Source organism: Triticum dicoccoides, chromosome 4B (genome assembly GCF_002162155.2).
Source record: "Triticum dicoccoides isolate Atlit2015 ecotype Zavitan chromosome 4B, WEW_v2.0, whole genome shotgun sequence".
Classification (NCBI taxonomy): Eukaryota; Viridiplantae; Streptophyta; class Magnoliopsida; order Poales; family Poaceae; genus Triticum; species Triticum dicoccoides.
In genome coordinates, this window is record NC_041387.1 from 516,752,425 (window position 1) to 516,768,986 (window position 16,562).

The window sequence follows — 16,562 nt, forward strand, 5'->3', positions numbered from 1 at the left end:
CCGCCGACGGTGTCGTTGGTGAGATGGTCTGGATGGGGGAGAGCAGATGCCTGAAGACCACTGTTATTATGAGATTAGCCCGCGTCGTAGTGCAGGTGTTTGGAGCAGAGTATCTGAGAGAACCAAATGTGCAAGATACAGAAAAGTCGATGACTATTAGAGCGACAAAAGACTTTCCGGGTATGCTCGGTTCAACTGATTGCATGCATTGACAATGGAAGAACTGTCACAAAGGTTTGCACGGGATGTGCCAAGGTCACGCCAAAGAGGCACCATCATACTTGAAGCAGTGGCATCAAAAGACTTATGGATTTGGCATGCTTTGCCATGTGTGGCTCTCACAACGATATCAATGTGCTCCAGCAATCTCCCTTGTTTAGGAGACTTTACAATGGAGGAAAGCGCCGTCGTACAACTACACTGTCAACGGGCACCACTACAACATGGGGTATTACCTTGTAGAGGGTATCTATTCTCACTGGACGGCGTTTTTGAAGACCATATCCGATCCCCATGACAACAAGAAAGCCACTTTGCTCCAATGCAAGAAGGGGTTAGGAAGGATGTGGAGAGGGCATTCGGAGTGCTCCAAGCTCGTTGGGAATTGTTCATGGAGCTGCAATGATGTGGAAATCGAAACTTTGTGGCAGCTGATGACGTGTTGTGTTATTTTGCACAATATGATTGTCGAGGACGAGGGAGAAGGGGCAGTCCAAACCCATGATTTCGATAAGCCTGAATAACAAGTCCATATCCCGGATCAAGATGCATATTAGATCGTGAATTTTCTTCAGATGCATCAGAATCCTTAAGATGAACAGGTGCACACGCAACTACTCAATGATCTTGTGAAGCATATATGGACCCACAATGAAAACCAAGAAGGAAACCAAGGTGTTTAATGTTTGAATTGTGCACTTCAAATAAATTTTATGTTTTAACTATGTATTCTTGTATGAATTATGGTTGAATTGTGGAAGTACTCAATTCTCTTGTGTATGCCGAACGTGCCTGAATTTGAATGATCAAATATGAAGAGCATGGCTGTCCGACAGGAGCTTTGAGGGGCCGTCGGATGCTGTCTGTGAATGCGTCCCGGCGCATCCGCGGACGTTTAGGCCTGTAGAGGGGTGGATTTGTTAAGTCTGACTGTAGATGCTCCAACAAACTTTAAATTTTATACCGTTGGCGTCAGTTGCAGAGGTCGAACTTTCCATTCATGTACATACCTAGGCTTCTGGTTTGGGTGGAATGTAAAGACACCAACCAGTAATTTTACCGTAGTCGACGCAAGCTTCTTCTCCACTGTTGGCAACGCGGTTGATGGAGAGAGCCGCCACCCAGCTAGCACCGACGGCGAGCGCGACATCTCACACGCAAGCGACCACTGGCGCGCACGCACAAGAATTCAGACCAAAAAGCAATCACCAGATCAACTTATCAGCAGGAAAATTATTCGGGAGTGCTTCGCCCGGCGACCGGCGTAGCTCAGGCCGTCCTTGGTGGCCTAGCTTGTCCTCGGTCGAGACATAAAATAAAATCCATGGCGCGTGCACCACTTCCAGTGTCACTGCTACCCTGACCAACCCCCGCAACCTAACTTTCCCACGGGTTCCGTCGCCCTTCTCCTTCCTCGGTGCAGCTCCTTTCCAGTTTCCACACAGACGTATGCGTAAACTAGGGGTGATACGAAAGCGACGCAGGCGGGCGGGCCTAACAGTTGGGCCATCATCCCCCAGGAAAAGAAGTAGGCCAGGCTTTCCATTGCTGGTCTCTTTTATTCAGAGAGCCCCTAGTGAGTGACCTATATCCTCGACTTGTATACTGGTGAACGCACACCGCACCACGCCACACATCACCGCGCTCCCGCTGCAACCGGACCTTTCGTGGCCGGCGAGCCGCCAATGGCGCAGTGACACGGCGGACGGGGCGCCGGTGCGCGGCCCGGCGTACGGCGGCGACACGCGCGGGCCTGTGCTGGCCACGCGGCCCGCGACTAAACAAGGATTTTCTCCTAGCTATTGCGACTCCGACCTGGACTCCAGAGCTAGCGAAAAAGGCAGCGGGAATCCAACGGACCCTCGAGCCGTCGCGCGACCGCAAGTACGCGAGCCGCGCCACGCGTGAATCGTGCCTCCGGCCGCCCTCGCACGGCGCCTATTTATAGGGTCCACGAGCCAGTGTGGAGCAGCAGCCAGTAGCTCTCTGCACTCAGCGCCCAGGAGTGCAAGTGCAACCAAGACACACAGCCGCTCTGCACCCAGTCGCCAGCCACTTTGCTACTTCAGGCCAGAGGTACGCATGCGCATGCTCTGCTATGGCTTCTGTCTCTGCTTCTGCTTGATCGTTCTTACAGGTAGCTAGATCATCCATCGCATATCGATAGAGCACTCTTCGGACAGGAGCTCGATCGATCGTAAGAACATAGCTAATGCCTTCGAGGCATGGCTGAGCCGAGCGTAGCGATCGACTGTGACGGGTCTCGGTGACGTGTTGCACGGCAGGCCGTGATGCGTAGTTCTCAGTGTACCGACGTTCTAACTAGAGTAGGTGATGGTTAAACGTAACCAACTATCCGAGCAAGTGCAAGTGTTTTCCTAACCACAAACTGGCCCGGCCGTCGTGTCTCTGTCCACGTTGTACGCTTGGACTGCGATCGATCGTTGCTGGGTATTAGTCCAACACTCTACACATTTTGTTTTATTTTTTGCAGGAGTAGTGCTTGGTTGTATCCTTCTGCATGAGACTGCTACGTACGTAGTTGAACAAACAATAATGCATATATTCATACAGTATACACATAATTCAGAATTTAAAACCATGAAAAGCTGCATTTCCAGGAATATAGATGCTGTGCCAGAGAAGCTTAACCGATTGATAGCCATATTATTCGCGCGTTTATGTGCACCTTTAAGTCTTCTTTTTCACGCATCGGGTAGTGGTTTTCTAAAGTTGGCCGGCACCAGTCCAAAGCTGGCCTGGTTGCTGTTCCGAAAGGAAGAGCGATCAGGGTAACCACACGTCAGTAGATTCAGATATCGTAACGCCTTTTTGTTGCTTCATTTCAACCAAGCACTCCAAAGCTGGCAGGCACCACATATCAGCATGGTATTAGTCTCCTAAAGCTGCTTAACTTGCCGATGACGCAGCTCGCATTCCACAACGCTTTTGTTGGATACATTTATAAACAGTTCGATCGGGATATATATAATGCGACATTTCTTGGCTTTTTTGCTTTTAGAGTGGCCAACATTCGGGATAAAACCATTTGATCAAACATTGCTTATTTGTTTGTCTGCTAGTGATAATACTCAAATGTACGGACTACGGATGCAGGAGATGATAAGAGCGGAGTATATGTGACTGGTCAAATACGCACTAGACAGAACACCGGTAGTTTTGTTACTGTACTTGTTTTCTCGGTGTGTTGATTGGTTTACCCCGAACCTTTTCAAATTCAATGATACTGTTTCGAGCTATTTTGTTCACTGCGATTGTGATAGCTGGCCAACTCGTGTCTTTTTAGTTGTACACTTTTCTGCGGTCACAACAAAAAAGATTTAGTAAAAATATACAGAATATATACAAATATGCACAACTATGATTGTCTGCGGTGATACTTTGTTCAACCAGAAGATTTAAGAATATAAGAATTACAAAAAAAATGGCCATGCATAAGAGGAACTTGGTGAGCATGATGATCGAACCCTGGCTGGCCCAACATAGATGGTGCTAGCGAGTAAGCCCTAACTTTATTTTGGAATCACCAGGTATGACAAGTTTTGTCGAGCATTAGTATCACATCTTATGCTATGCATTCTCCCCCAGAATTGTTTGTTGTGGAGCTTCAAGTCAATTGTCACATCTGTCTATTTGTAGCCTTATCCTTGAAGCACTATCTTGGGCAAGATATTCTTGAGGAAACTTATAGTGAGACTGGATGCCAGGTATTTGAGTTAAATTTGGTTATCACAAAAAAGAAATCAAATTTTGAGCAGTCTATTTTAACATATTCTCTGGAGTCTGAATCGCCGGTCGCAACTCTCAGATGTATCTAAGCATAGGGAATTGAAACGCCGCAACTTTGATAGGACATTGTTATCCATGAAAACAAAGTCTCGCACTACCGTGTTCTTTATTTCTAGTACAGATGGTTGGCTTCTCTTGTTGTATTTAACCATGCCACCTGAAGATGGCACAAAAGGATAGCAATGTAGCCATAGAGAATTTTGTTTCAAGAACAATATTGGTACAGTACATGATTATTTTCTCTTTATTCAATGTTGTTGTTTCTTCCATCCTTTCATTCTAATGCTTAGACTTTTTCACACTCCCTTGACTCTCGACCCAGTCTTTGTTCTCCACGTCACTAAAAAATTCTAACGTGATACGATAAACGATATGCTGACACCATACTATCGTACATGTCGTACACTAAATTTGCTGTTATCACTGAGTCGTTTGCCTTTTGAGTTTTGTCAACATACAATTAGATGACTCCACCCTGGTACACAATTATGGTCAAAAGGAGCGAGGTTACCTTGCTAGCCAATCAAAAGTAGAAAGAGCAACGTACCAACTTATGTATGATTGGAATTATTTATATAAGTGGTCAGTCCAAACTGCTAGTGGCACATCAGCAACATAATCACAGCACTAGGAGAGTTAGTGGCGCCCAATACATATTTATGTTTGATGTTTTTGTGGCTTAAGATCAGTTTGCTTTTCATAAAAGTTGGCGATGAACTATGTTTGATGTTTTGTGGCTTAGTTGACACGGGGTACACTAAATGGTTGAAGTATATTTAATACTCCCTCCGTCCCATAATGTAAGATGTTTTTTGACACTAGTGTAGTGTTAAAAAAGCCAAGTCATTTTCCTGCAAAGGATATGGACGGGAAATGTGGAAAGTAAATTCGGCACTTAGTTCGCACTACACAACACATATTTTCTCTGTTCAATACTTTCCCGAGTTTACAAAAAATGTGAAAGAAAAAAGGTGATGCAAGCTAGCTAACTGTTCAACACAAAAAGAAATGAATAGTGTGCGAGTTATCTAACCAAAAAACATTCATTTTGGTACATGTCATGTGAGTCAAACATTTTGATTTGATTAATGTGTGTCAGTCCACACGGTATAGCATGACTTACTACATGCACACATTATTTCACAATAAAATCACTGTGCATACAACACCTTCGCGTCTGTTTTTCATACGATGCTATGGTCGCTGGTTGCAGCCCATGAAGCGATAGTGATGGATGGCAGTTGACATGTGCCGTACAGGAAATCGGATAGAAAGAGTCGTACGTGTAGGGGTGCTCATTCACAACTTTGTGCAAACTTGGAGATTTGTTTTTTGAATGATTAAATGTAGTGGCAACTAGTTGCGCAAAATCCACTCTAGAAAATGGAGCGACAGAGGGCAAACTTATGGCATACTAAAAGCCTCGCATATATTGTAGCTGAGGGGTCTGCATTATATTTACTCCCTTACCGTTGATGAGGAATAATCCAGAATGACTATGTACCTTTTGGTATATACAAGCATCATTTTAGTTCTACAGATGTTTGGAATATAGTTCAACCCATTGAATGCATATTCGCCTCTCCTTTCCCCAATGCTAGATGGGGGAAATTGCCTATAAAAACATGATGACAAGTACTAGTCTCAGCGATATATCCAAATAAGATGGGAGGGACTCCTGTCATCTTTCTCATTGGAAAGAGTGAAGAGAGAAATAGCCATGAGTAGTGAGGAGGAAACCAAGATGACCGCCTCTTTTCATCTTCCCACCTTGAAGAGGAGGAAGATTCTAGTATAAAAAGGGCAAAAAGGAGACTAGTATATATGGGGTGGCTAACGAACACAACTGGAAAACCACTACCCTAGTTCTTCAAAACCGAACAACCATGCATGTGATATGTCAAAAAAAATCTACTAAGTTACTAGTGGGTAACCCATAAGCATGCACTATCTCGTAACCATTTTTTTTACTATAATCCTGTACCAAAATTATAGTGAACTTGATGTTAGAATGGCCCAAACTACATTAGAAATGATATACATCCGTAGTTTGAGTAATACATTTAGTAAGATGATCTTTCACTGCACGCACACAATTTGTTACATGAAAATGGACGTAAGAAATTAATTTGTGACAGTTGTAAAAATTACTACGTTGCATATCTAGAGTAACAATATCACATCAGTTGCTTTTGTATGCTTTAAGGTATATATTATTTGCAGCGTGAAAAAAGAGAATCGGTAGTTCTATCGGCGTCTAGGTATCAAGTTAGTTGTTCCCCTCCGATACTCAAAACCGGTGCCTATCCAAACATCTGAGGTCCCCTCTACGATAATCGTCGCGCTGAAGCTTCATCATGATCTTTAGGCGTCCTACAAATGGGCAAGGCGTTGAGCGAGACCCCAAAAATCCTCCCCTTTTTGCCATGCCGCCTTGCCACTGCCCGTTGTTGATCCGAATCTCTATCCTGTTACTTGCATCTGACCGGATGACCCGGCACGTGGGAAATTAACCATTGGCATGCAACGATTGTGGTTCGATGGGCGAAGGAAAATCATGAATAATTTGCACGACTATTCTCGCGACAAAAATGTTCTTGCGTTTCAAATGATGTAGTATTCTCACAAGTGCATCTTACTTCCCAGCAAACAAAAGCATGCATTTGCCGTACGAGAGATGAGGGGGGTTCCGATAACAGAAACTCTTTCCGGCCGGTCAGAAAAGCTGGTCGAGACGATGATCGATAGCCCATGCCGCCTACGCCGGCCGGCGAGGCCGTACCGTACGTATCGCCGAGGCCATCCCAACGGTGGTACGTATGGTAGTTGCTTGCCGGGAAGGCACTGACGGATCGACGACGGCACCGCTGGGCCGCCATGTCCACTAGCTTGTGCGTTCGATCACGCAACGTAACGGCACCAACCAATACCCCGCCCGGAACCCCGGCCAGCCCGGCGCGGCGGCGTCCCGCACACGCATCCCGTCACGCGTTCCGGCTGCGCCCGGCGCATCGGTCCCTCAGCTCGCTGGGCACTCGACATCGGAGCGTTCCCGGCGGCCAGCCTTGGACCACGGGCGTTCCGCTCCATTGTCGTCGGCAGGAGCATGTACCTCGTGCAACTTGCCGTTGGCTCGCCGCACGCATCGCCAGCCGGCCCGTAACGCCCGGCCATGTCGCGTTGCGCCCCGGCCCGGTCGTCACAGCGGCTGGTCGCTTTCCTGCTCTTGCAACGAAAAAAACTTCGATTCCTTTCTGTTTTCGCCTTTGCTTCCGCTGCATGCGCACACTGACCACACGCACACATAACTGCACGCACGGCACGAGCTGATTCCTTTTTCCATGTCAGCTGATTTATCTCTCTTTTTTTCAGAGGGAAAAGCTGATTTATTTCTTGAGAGACACATTTCACCGTTGTGGAGCACATCGCCACATCTGACGGATTGACTGACACGCCCTGCCCCCATTCGCCTTTCCATGTGACAGCTGCTGATCGGTTTCCCTATAAGTAGGGGCGAGCTGCCGCTTCTCCTTGTGCTCTCATCCCTCCTCTCACGCACAGTCCTCCGTCCGAGCACGTATATACCCTGAACGAGCGAACGATCGGTTGATCGACCTCTCGGGCAAGCATCCACTGTGTATGGAGGAGGGCGCGGCCGCGAGCATGACCGTGGGGGAGAAGCGGGTGGCCGTCGACGTTCCTGCAGGCGCTGCCGCGGCGGCGAACGGACACGGCCCAGAGGAGAAGGCGGCGGAGGATGTTCCGGCGCCGTCTGCATTGTCCGGCTGGCCCAGGACGACAGGGATGTATCTCTTCGTCATGAACATCAGGTTCGCCGTCCCATGCATCTCGTCGATTTCCTTTCACCTTGCGCCCAAGTACGTCTGTCTTAGGAGTGCTCGTGTTCCTCACGTCTGATGTGCTTAACTGTAACCTGTCGCAGGAGTGTCTTCAAGCTCGATGAGCTCGGGTCGGAGGTGCTGCGCATTGCGGTGCCGGCGTCGCTTGCTCTGGCCGCCGATCCCCTCGCCTCCTTGGTGGACACAGCATTCATCGGACGTCTAGGTAAATACATACGGCCATCAAATCAACCAATCTATCTGTTTATGTATGCAATGAAGAAGAAACCTCTATGCTCGCTGTTGCTGCACCATGTTCACTTGTAGCACCTCCCTCGCGGGCGTTCGCGTCTTGCGGAATTTCCGCGGGATAGATGGAGCTTCTCAATTAATTTTCACCATGGATAGAGCTTCTCAATTAATTTTCACCGGCAGTCCTAACTTTAGGTAGTCGTACAAGGGAATTTCCGGATATGTACCACCTTTGCTGTTTCTGTCAGTGGATAGTCCCTACTTCAGTTTCCGGTTTGTCAGTTTGGCAAAGTAACTGACTTCGGTCTACAGTATCGATCGCTTGATTTGGACATGTAACTGGCTCATTTGGCGCCAAAAAACCTTCCACGAAATGCGCGCCGGAGAATTTTTCACCTTTGCCGACGATTCCGCCCACCTTCTTCTTCTGTTTTTGCTAATGGTCATGGCTGATAAATTGCTCATTTCTTTCCTTTAATTCGGTTACATTGGTGTTTTTATATACTTATATAAAAGACCTAAAGTAACAGTATTGTTGGTTTTTATTTGTTCTTTTGTGCATCACAAAGGCTTCTGTTCCGAATATTCCTTTGCGTGCCACTAGCAATTTCTCGTCATACAATTGGTTAGCTAGGCACATGCTGAGTTCATTCTCTTCATTTTGTTACCTTGAAATAACCATTCGTTCGTTTCTTTTCTCGCCGAAAGGCGTCACCGCAGCCCCATTTTGATATTTTCCGTTTTGAGTATGTTCCCCATTTACACAGAAAAAATGTGTGGTTCTTTTGAAAGATACTCATTTTTTCTGTACTTTTAGTATGCCAGGTCCTTGGCTTTAGTTTTCCGTTGCTTGTCTAAGCAAGTCGCAAACGATAATTTTAGTCTTTCAGACATCTGTTCTCATAGTTATCTCACATTACTTTGTGCGTTGTAAGAGATAGGCTGCTGCTACTGCTCTGAGATTTAATGCAGTGAAATATGTTCACAATTTCTCAATGATCAGGTTCGGTGGAGATAGCAGCTGTTGGTGTTTCTATTGCCATATTTAACCAAGTCTCGAAAGTCTGTATCTACCCGCTCGTTAGCGTAACAACATCATTCGTCGCTGAAGAAGATGCCATCATTAGCAAATACATAGAAGAAAATAACAGCAAAGACCTTGAGAAAGCCGCTCATGTGCATTCAGATGCCTGCAATGTGCCCGCATCTGGTACCGATTTCTCGCAGTATACCTGGTTTCATATATTTTTAAACAGTAATTTGATTTGACCTCAGGACTGAAGCATTCTTCATGAATCCCTATGTGGAACTCCGTTTTACAGGTGGTGATACTCCAGTGTGCGCTAATTCTTGTATACCCACAGAGTGTGCTGATCCCTCCAATCAAGGGTGCAAGAGAAGGTACATACCTTCTGTGACATCGGCTCTAATCGTTGGCTCATTTCTCGGGCTAGTCCAGGCCGTGTTCCTCATCTTTTCGGCGAAAGTTGTGTTGGGCATCATGGGTGTGAAACATGTAGGTGTTATTACCATCTCTATATGTCCAAGTTTATTTTACTTCTGTAGTTTCTTGCTATCCATGATGCTAATTCATATCTTCATCTACATCACACTATTCCAGGACTCACCAATGCTAGAACCCGCGGTTCGATACCTAACGATCAGATCACTTGGCGCTCCCGCTGTTCTCCTGTCTTTGGCAATGCAGGGTGTTTTCCGAGGCTTCAAAGATACAAAGACACCGTTGTATGCTACCGGTAAGAATACCTGGTGATGATTTACATTCTTTCAGCTGGAATATGGATATCTGTTTCCAAGGAAAAATATTTGAAGCGTTACTAACATTTCCTTACAATTTCTTTTGCAGTGGTTGGAGATGCAACAAATATCATCCTAGACCCAATTTTGATGTTTGTTTGCCACATGGGTGTCACTGGTGCAGCAGTTGCTCATGTCATTTCCCAGTAGGTTTCACCGCTACCAGTAGCATCTAGAGCCTATGTGTTTCAGTCCGTCCTCACAACTCCCAATTCCATCTTTTTCTTCAGGTACCTGATAACCATGATCTTAATATGTCGGCTCGTCCAGCAAGTTGATGTTATCCCACCGAGCCTTAAATCCCTGAAATTTGGGCGGTTTCTTGGGTGTGGTGAGATACAGTTGGAACCCTGGAACTGGATAACATCTCGCACTGGTCCCCTGGAAATGGCTCTGAAAGTGCTCTGTTTTCTTCAGGATTCCTGCTGCTCGCGAGGGTGGTAGCAGTGACTTTCTGCGTCACTCTGGCGTCGTCGCTGGCTGCCCGCGACGGACCAACCATCATGGCGGCCTTCCAGATCTGCTGCCAGCTCTGGCTCGCGACGTCACTTCTCGCCGATGGATTGGCCGTTGCTGGACAGGTCAGATTGCCATGTCATACTCCCATAGATTAATTAGTCCATGAGAAACAGCTTCAGTAGAGACTAGAGAGTGTACTGAACTGGGGCGTGTTGTGGATGAGTTCTTGCAGGCAGTGCTCGCAAGCGCGTTCGCCAAGAACGATCACAAGAAGGTGATTGCCGCGACCTCTCGTGTTCTGCAGGTTTGTCACCGTTGATTCTTGCCACTTCTCCCTTTTTTACCCCCTAGAACACGCAAAAGGTTCGTATTTTGGTTCACTGAGAAGAGGCTAATGACGATGTCCTTCACCTTGCAGCTGAGCATCGTTCTGGGGATGGGTCTCACGGTGGTGCTCGGTCTCTTCATGAAGTTCGGCGCCGGCGTTTTCACAAAGGACGCCACTGTGATCGACGTCATCCACAAAGGCATCCCGGTAAGAGCCTTGGCTGTTCAAAACACGAGAACTCCATACGAGAGATGACTATTTCCCAGGACTCAGACACTGAATATAGCTCTGTTTGGGGATGTTCAGTTCGTCGCCGGCACGCAGACGATAAACGCCCTGGCGTTCGTGTTCGACGGCATCAACTTCGGAGCACAAGACTACACCTACTCTGCATACTCCATGGTACCGTAGATCCTTCCGTAGCAGCATCAAATATTTTAGCTCTGAAACTTGTCCCGAGACTGAAATTGGATCCCATGGAAACCTTCAGGTTGGGGTGGCGTCCATATCCATACCGTGCCTGGTGTACCTCTCTGCGCACAAGGGATTCATCGGCATATGGGTCGCATTGACCATCTACATGAGCCTCAGGACCGTAGCCAGCACCTGGAGGTATGAATGATACTATGCTCCACCCTACCCCCCCTCCTCATCACCTCATCAGTACCTCCATTTCTTCGGTATCCCCGACCCTTTTCTAGTGCCGTTTACAGGAGTAATGTTTTCAAATCCTGCTGAAATTGAACTGTTCTTCTTGAAATCCTTGCAAAATATGTGTTCATAATCTTCAATTAGGGCTCATCAAGGTTTTGTGACTGGTGTCTGCAGGATGGGGGCAGCGAGAGGACCATGGGCTTTCCTCCGGAAGTGATGGATCGGCTCGCAAGATTGATGGCGGTTTGTCTACAGTGCATAGCTGGTAGATAGCCATACACATATGCTCGTTCCATGTAATTAGAATAAGTGTAGTATTGTGTTGCTGTTCTAAGCTTGGGGTATTGGAGTTAGATGGGGCTTTATTGCTTTGCTTCGCGGCCGTCTGCCTTTTGTTGGGGGAGAGAGAGGCTACTCTGATCTTGTGATCCATGTCCTTGTTCTGTGCCGGAGATGGCGATTTAATTGGACCAGTGCTCTGTAAAAATCATACTACATTGATACGTTGGTCTATCCCTAGTTATGTCATTTTCCCTCTCTTAATCCTTGTATATCGAATGTACCCGAGACCATTCTTCTTGCAGAAGATGAGGTTTTGTTTCCGAGCTGAGAAATAAAATTGTCTTAACGGAAAAAAAAAGATTGTCAAACAAACCTCCAAGCTGAAAATGAGTATTATCTATGTCCAGGTTTATTGGTCCCCTTCGTATTTTGTGTCAAATTTTGATTAGAGATTTAACTAACAAAATATTGATGTATATCATCAAAAATTATATCGTATTATATTTAAATTTAAAGTCAAAATTTAGCACAAAATACGAAGGGGGCTAATAAACCAGGACGGAGGTACTACTACAGTAGTACTCCCTCCGTGCCAAAATAAGCGTCCCAACTTTGTACATGTGCCACTTTCAAGGCATTCTACCCTTTTAGGTCGGAACAGAGGCTGGGAGCTGGATGCATTGCCTACCGCCATTTCCTACTTCAGCCAGTGAATGTAAACGTTATAATACTAACTAGCCCCAGGACTGAAAGCAGTTATAACTGGATACTACACTTTGGTCTGCCTGCCACAACTCACAACTGCAGTTGCACTTTGGTCTGCCTGCCACAACTCACAACTGCAGTTGCAGGACCAGTTGATGGCTGCCATAACTAACTCAAGCTCTTAAAGTGTGTGCATTCTGTCTGAAATGGTATTATTTGTTACCTTTGTGCTTGGAGGATAGTGTGTGGGCTATGTTGCCTATAAAAGATTTTCATGGACAGAGAAGCTGATGGGATTACAATCTTAGGCACAGAACTATCCAAGATTACACACACACAAAAAAAACCTACTAAATTGCAATGTTGCAAGAACTTCATATCGCATACATCATACGTGGCACACCAATTTCAGTATAAGTGCTACAGGTATACATCAGCAATTTATGTCACGACTTATGTCAAAATTGGGAGTACAAACAGCATGCGTACCAGGTACATGCAGAAATTTTGAGTCCACTGAAAGTCTGAAACAATGGAATTTGGGTGTCCACAGATAACATTTACGAGTCTGAAACTACGCTTCTAGCATTGCCTGAGTTTATAGCCTGACAGCGAACAACGGAGACATCAGGCTCCAGATGTGAATGGGCTGCATATCATGCGATCCTTATCGTCCAATCATCTACAACACGAACATTGGGCCTCCTGACTGTTGGCACAACAGACTTTGAACCACTCCTTAAACTAATCGGTCCCAGATCAATTTCCACTTCTTGGTTCCCAGGTTCAATGATAGCCTTCTTTGCTCCCGATGATAACCCAAGCACTATAATTCTTTCAATCACACACTCAGTTGAATATACCTTCTTCCCCAGACTATCAGGCGCAATATTGATCGAAGTTAGTTTATTGTCCGCAAATACAAAACGCCGATGGATGAATGCCCCTTGCTGATAATCATAACTTTTCCCATCATCCACATAAAGTTCACCTTCTGCAGAACCCGAGCTATTGAGGGCTATCACCTTATCATGGCAAACATACAGAGTTAAATAGTCTACTTCAGAGAATAAACCACACTAATATGTACTCCCTCTGTCCGAAAATACTTGTCATCAAATTGGATAAAAGGGGATGTATCTAGAACTAATATACATCCAGATACATCCCCTTTTATTCGTTTTGATGACAAGTATTTCCGGACGGAGGGAGTAGCTAGTAGCTACATCAACCAAACAGATTTGCATGGTCATATATTTAGCTAGTTTTGCATTTGCAGAAGTAATGCATGTGCCCAATGCTCAATTCTAGCGATGAAATCACAGCAACCCCTATCCAACAGACCAATGAGCCTAATAATTTAACAAGCATCGCAATATGATGTATAGTTGATCCTCGGAACTACATCGACTAATCTGGAAGGAGCTAGCTAAGTAAGGTCCACATGCAACATGTCTTTAGTAAAGAAAAGGGTTCACATGCAACATGTCTTTAGTAAAGAAAAAGGTTCACATGCAACTTTTCATTGGTAAAAAATATTATGAAATACCAGGTAGATATTAACACTTTTAATGACTATTTGCACATCACCAAGAGAACTATTAAATGGGATTATGAGTTACCAAATAGCAAGATGTTTACACAGGCAAACATGTTTGACATACCAGGGTGTATGGATCGTTCACCATCTGAGTAGAACTGCGCCTGAATCTATCCTTTCTTGGCACAATTGTGCCTGACCTTTGGAAGCTTGGTATGCTATCTTCTGAAACTTGCAGCTTGTGTGAGACACTTCCCTTGTATGGAGATCCATTTCTCAAGTCATACCATAACTCCGTTCCAGGAAGGTAAACCAACACTGATTTCTGGCCCTGCATGAAGTTATTATATTAAACATGTATTCCATATGTTGCGTTTTCCAGCAAAATATGAGTGATTAAGAAAATATATATATGCAGTATCACTACTCACCTCTTCGTAAATTCCTTGCGCCAAAATGCTTGGCCCAACCATAAAAGCCTCACCATTATTATATGTTTCCTTGTCGTCAGGAAATTCTAACCACAAAGGACGCATAACAGGAACACCAGTTACACTAGCCTCTTGGAAGAGAGTGTAATAGTAGGGCAACAATGAATACCGCATATGTATTGCCTCCCTCATGAGGGCAGTTCTTCGCTCTCTGTAGTAAGTACAATGAGTATGTTAGCCTTGTTAACAGCTTAAATTTTCCTCGATCATCATCATTTATAATCTACTTTTCCCAAACTAAGTTATCAGCTTAAATTTTCTAGATGACAGTGTGCAGTCACGTCATGGTGATAAATTCTCCTCGATTATCAGCCAGTTCTTTAATATACTTTTTCAGAGGGGATTACCAGCCATGTTGAGAATTTCCAAGATAAACAAAACTCTATAAAAAAATAATTATTTGTGGCATTACCCAAATAACCATGGCTCCCGTCTCTTGGTGTCATGGTGAGCATGACCTCTAAAGAAAGGATAAAAAGCTCCTACTTGGTACCAACGCACCAATAGGTCAGGTTCAGGATTGCCAAAGAATCCACCAACATCCGCACCTGTCAAAGCTTCACATTTTAGTAAGGCTTTTAACATCAGGATTATGAGGTGAAGTTGTAATGTAAGTCCACCTACCAGAGAAGGTCATGCCAGTAAGACCAAGAGTTAAAACCATCGGAATAGAAGATTTAAGGTGATCCCAATCTGCAGTGTTGTCACCGGTCCAAACTGCCCCGTACCGTTGACTTCCAGCAAAGAAGGCCCTTGACAAAACAAAGGGCCTGTCTTTACCCTCACCTCGCTTGAGAAGCCCATCTGATGTAGCCATATGGAAGTAGTACCCATATGCATTGTGCAGTTCTCGATGTTCAACATCACCGATATGTATTGCATCCCTAGGCATGGTGACCTATTCAACAAGATTGATTCATGCATAAAATGTTTCAGTTTTGCTGTAAACCTCGCCTTCACAAGATAATGCACAGAAATATTGCAATTCAGCAACATACCTCAGGGCCGTTGAAAACTGATGGCTCGTTCATGTCGTTCCAAATGTACAGTGTTGGAGTTGATCCCTTGTAGTTTTGATATGAGAACTTGTCAGCCCACCAGTCCCGTATTTCAGGATTCAACATGTCAGGATATGATGATGACCCAGGCCAGCACCACCCATCGTAGTCCTTCCCGCTTGCATCTTTAACATAGTAACCTTTGGCAGTAGCTTCCTCATGGATGTGGTACCCACTGTCCCTCTTCATATGTGGGTCTACAATAGTTACCATCTTCCTCCCCTTATCTGCTATCTTCCGCTGCATCTCCTCTGGGTTCGGGAATGTGGAACGGTCCCATGTGAAATATCGCTTGCCATCAGTGTGTTCAATGTCGAGCCAGAGCACGTCATATGGAATATCATGCTCATCAAACCCAGCATCCACTCCAGCAACATCCTCCTCGTCCCGGTAGTTCCACCGGCACTGGTGATATGCCACTGCAAACTGCTGCGGCATGGAGGGCGTACCTGTAACACTGATGTACTGCTTGATCACATCCTTCGGCTCGGAACCAACAAAGAAGAACGCATCAACCACACCAGCCTCAGCCATCCACAGCGTGTCAATTCTTCCATTCTCCGTTGATGCCGCGCCATCCCACCCTGGTGCAAGCACATCAATCTGCATCTCCGCGGCATTAAGCCAGAAGAATCCTGAAGATGCACTTGCGCCATGTGCAATCATGAAGGGAATCGACCCATACAGCCCAAAGGGCGATTCGTGGAGATACTCGAACACATCGAGGTTGAAGAGGCGGTAAGGCTCGGACTCCTCAACCCCCGGGCCGCGTGTGGGGCGGAGGGCGAGCGATGTGGAGCCGTGCTCGGGGAGGCCATACACGAAGTCGGCACCATAGAAGGAGACGTCGAAGGTGATCGACTGCGGGCCGCGGGGGCGCGTGTCGGTGTGGCTCCTGAACTGCTCCTCCCAGGTCTCGCCCTCGGGCTTTAACTCCTGCAGCGGCTCGAAGTCGAAGAGGCCCTGGGAGTTGAAGGAGAGCACGGGGTCGCCCGAGCCAGCTCGGCGGACGGTCAGCTCGAAGGGATCGTGCTTGACGACGACGTCGAGGTCGGAGGAGAGCGCGACGGTGGAGACGCCGGCGACGGTCTTGGGTTTGGAGAGGTG

General features: G+C 46.1%; 2 protein-coding genes across 3 annotated transcripts in view; one reads left to right on the forward strand and one right to left on the reverse strand.

The window, feature by feature from the left end:
• The first annotated feature begins 1,847 nt into the window (after nt 1-1,847).
• Nucleotides 1,848-11,922, forward strand: LOC119291192 (protein DETOXIFICATION 42-like). Of its 2 annotated transcripts, none has more exons than XM_037569902.1 (14): nt 1,848-2,295; nt 7,402-7,859; nt 7,973-8,094; nt 9,124-9,330; nt 9,443-9,636; nt 9,742-9,877; nt 9,988-10,084; nt 10,169-10,269; nt 10,356-10,519; nt 10,630-10,701; nt 10,816-10,932; nt 11,032-11,127; nt 11,216-11,337; nt 11,554-11,922. In XM_037569902.1, the coding sequence occupies exons 2-14, from the start codon at nt 7,669-7,671 to the stop codon at nt 11,594-11,596; spliced, it is 1,662 nt and encodes a 553-aa protein (XP_037425799.1). In that variant the 5' UTR covers nt 1,848-2,295; nt 7,402-7,668; the 3' UTR covers nt 11,597-11,922. The 2 variants fall into 2 exon arrangements, with proteins under 2 accessions (XP_037425799.1, XP_037425800.1); XM_037569903.1 differs by having other exon boundaries at nt 7,515-7,859.
• Nucleotides 11,923-12,705: 783 nt separating this feature from the next.
• LOC119291193 (probable glucan 1,3-alpha-glucosidase) overlaps nt 12,706-16,562 on the reverse strand; it is a 4,829-nt gene continuing 972 nt past the window's right edge. The window contains exons 2-7 of the mRNA XM_037569904.1: nt 15,396-16,562; nt 15,022-15,295; nt 14,810-14,945; nt 14,338-14,548; nt 14,031-14,237; nt 12,706-13,391 (exon numbers count right to left, since the gene is read on the reverse strand). The exon at nt 15,396-16,562 is cut by the window's right edge and continues 7 nt beyond it. Coding sequence (XP_037425801.1) covers nt 13,023-13,391; nt 14,031-14,237; nt 14,338-14,548; nt 14,810-14,945; nt 15,022-15,295; nt 15,396-16,562 — 2,364 coding nt within the window. The 3' untranslated portion in view covers nt 12,706-13,022. The remainder of the gene's footprint in view (nt 13,392-14,030; nt 14,238-14,337; nt 14,549-14,809; nt 14,946-15,021; nt 15,296-15,395) is intronic.

What these genes read in the sequence shown, in the direction of transcription:
- LOC119291192 (XM_037569902.1), top strand. Translation starts at nt 7,669, where the DNA reads ATGGAGGAGGGCGCGGCCGCGAGCATGACCGTGGGGGAGAAGCGGGTG. An exon ending in GATTGGCCGTTGCTGGACAG is followed by an intron (nt 10,520 to 10,629) that starts GTCAGATTGCCA and finishes GAGTTCTTGCAG; the next exon opens with GCAGTGCTCGCAAGCGCGTT. An exon ending in TCATCCACAAAGGCATCCCG is followed by an intron (nt 10,933 to 11,031) that starts GTAAGAGCCTTG and finishes GGGGATGTTCAG; the next exon opens with TTCGTCGCCGGCACGCAGAC.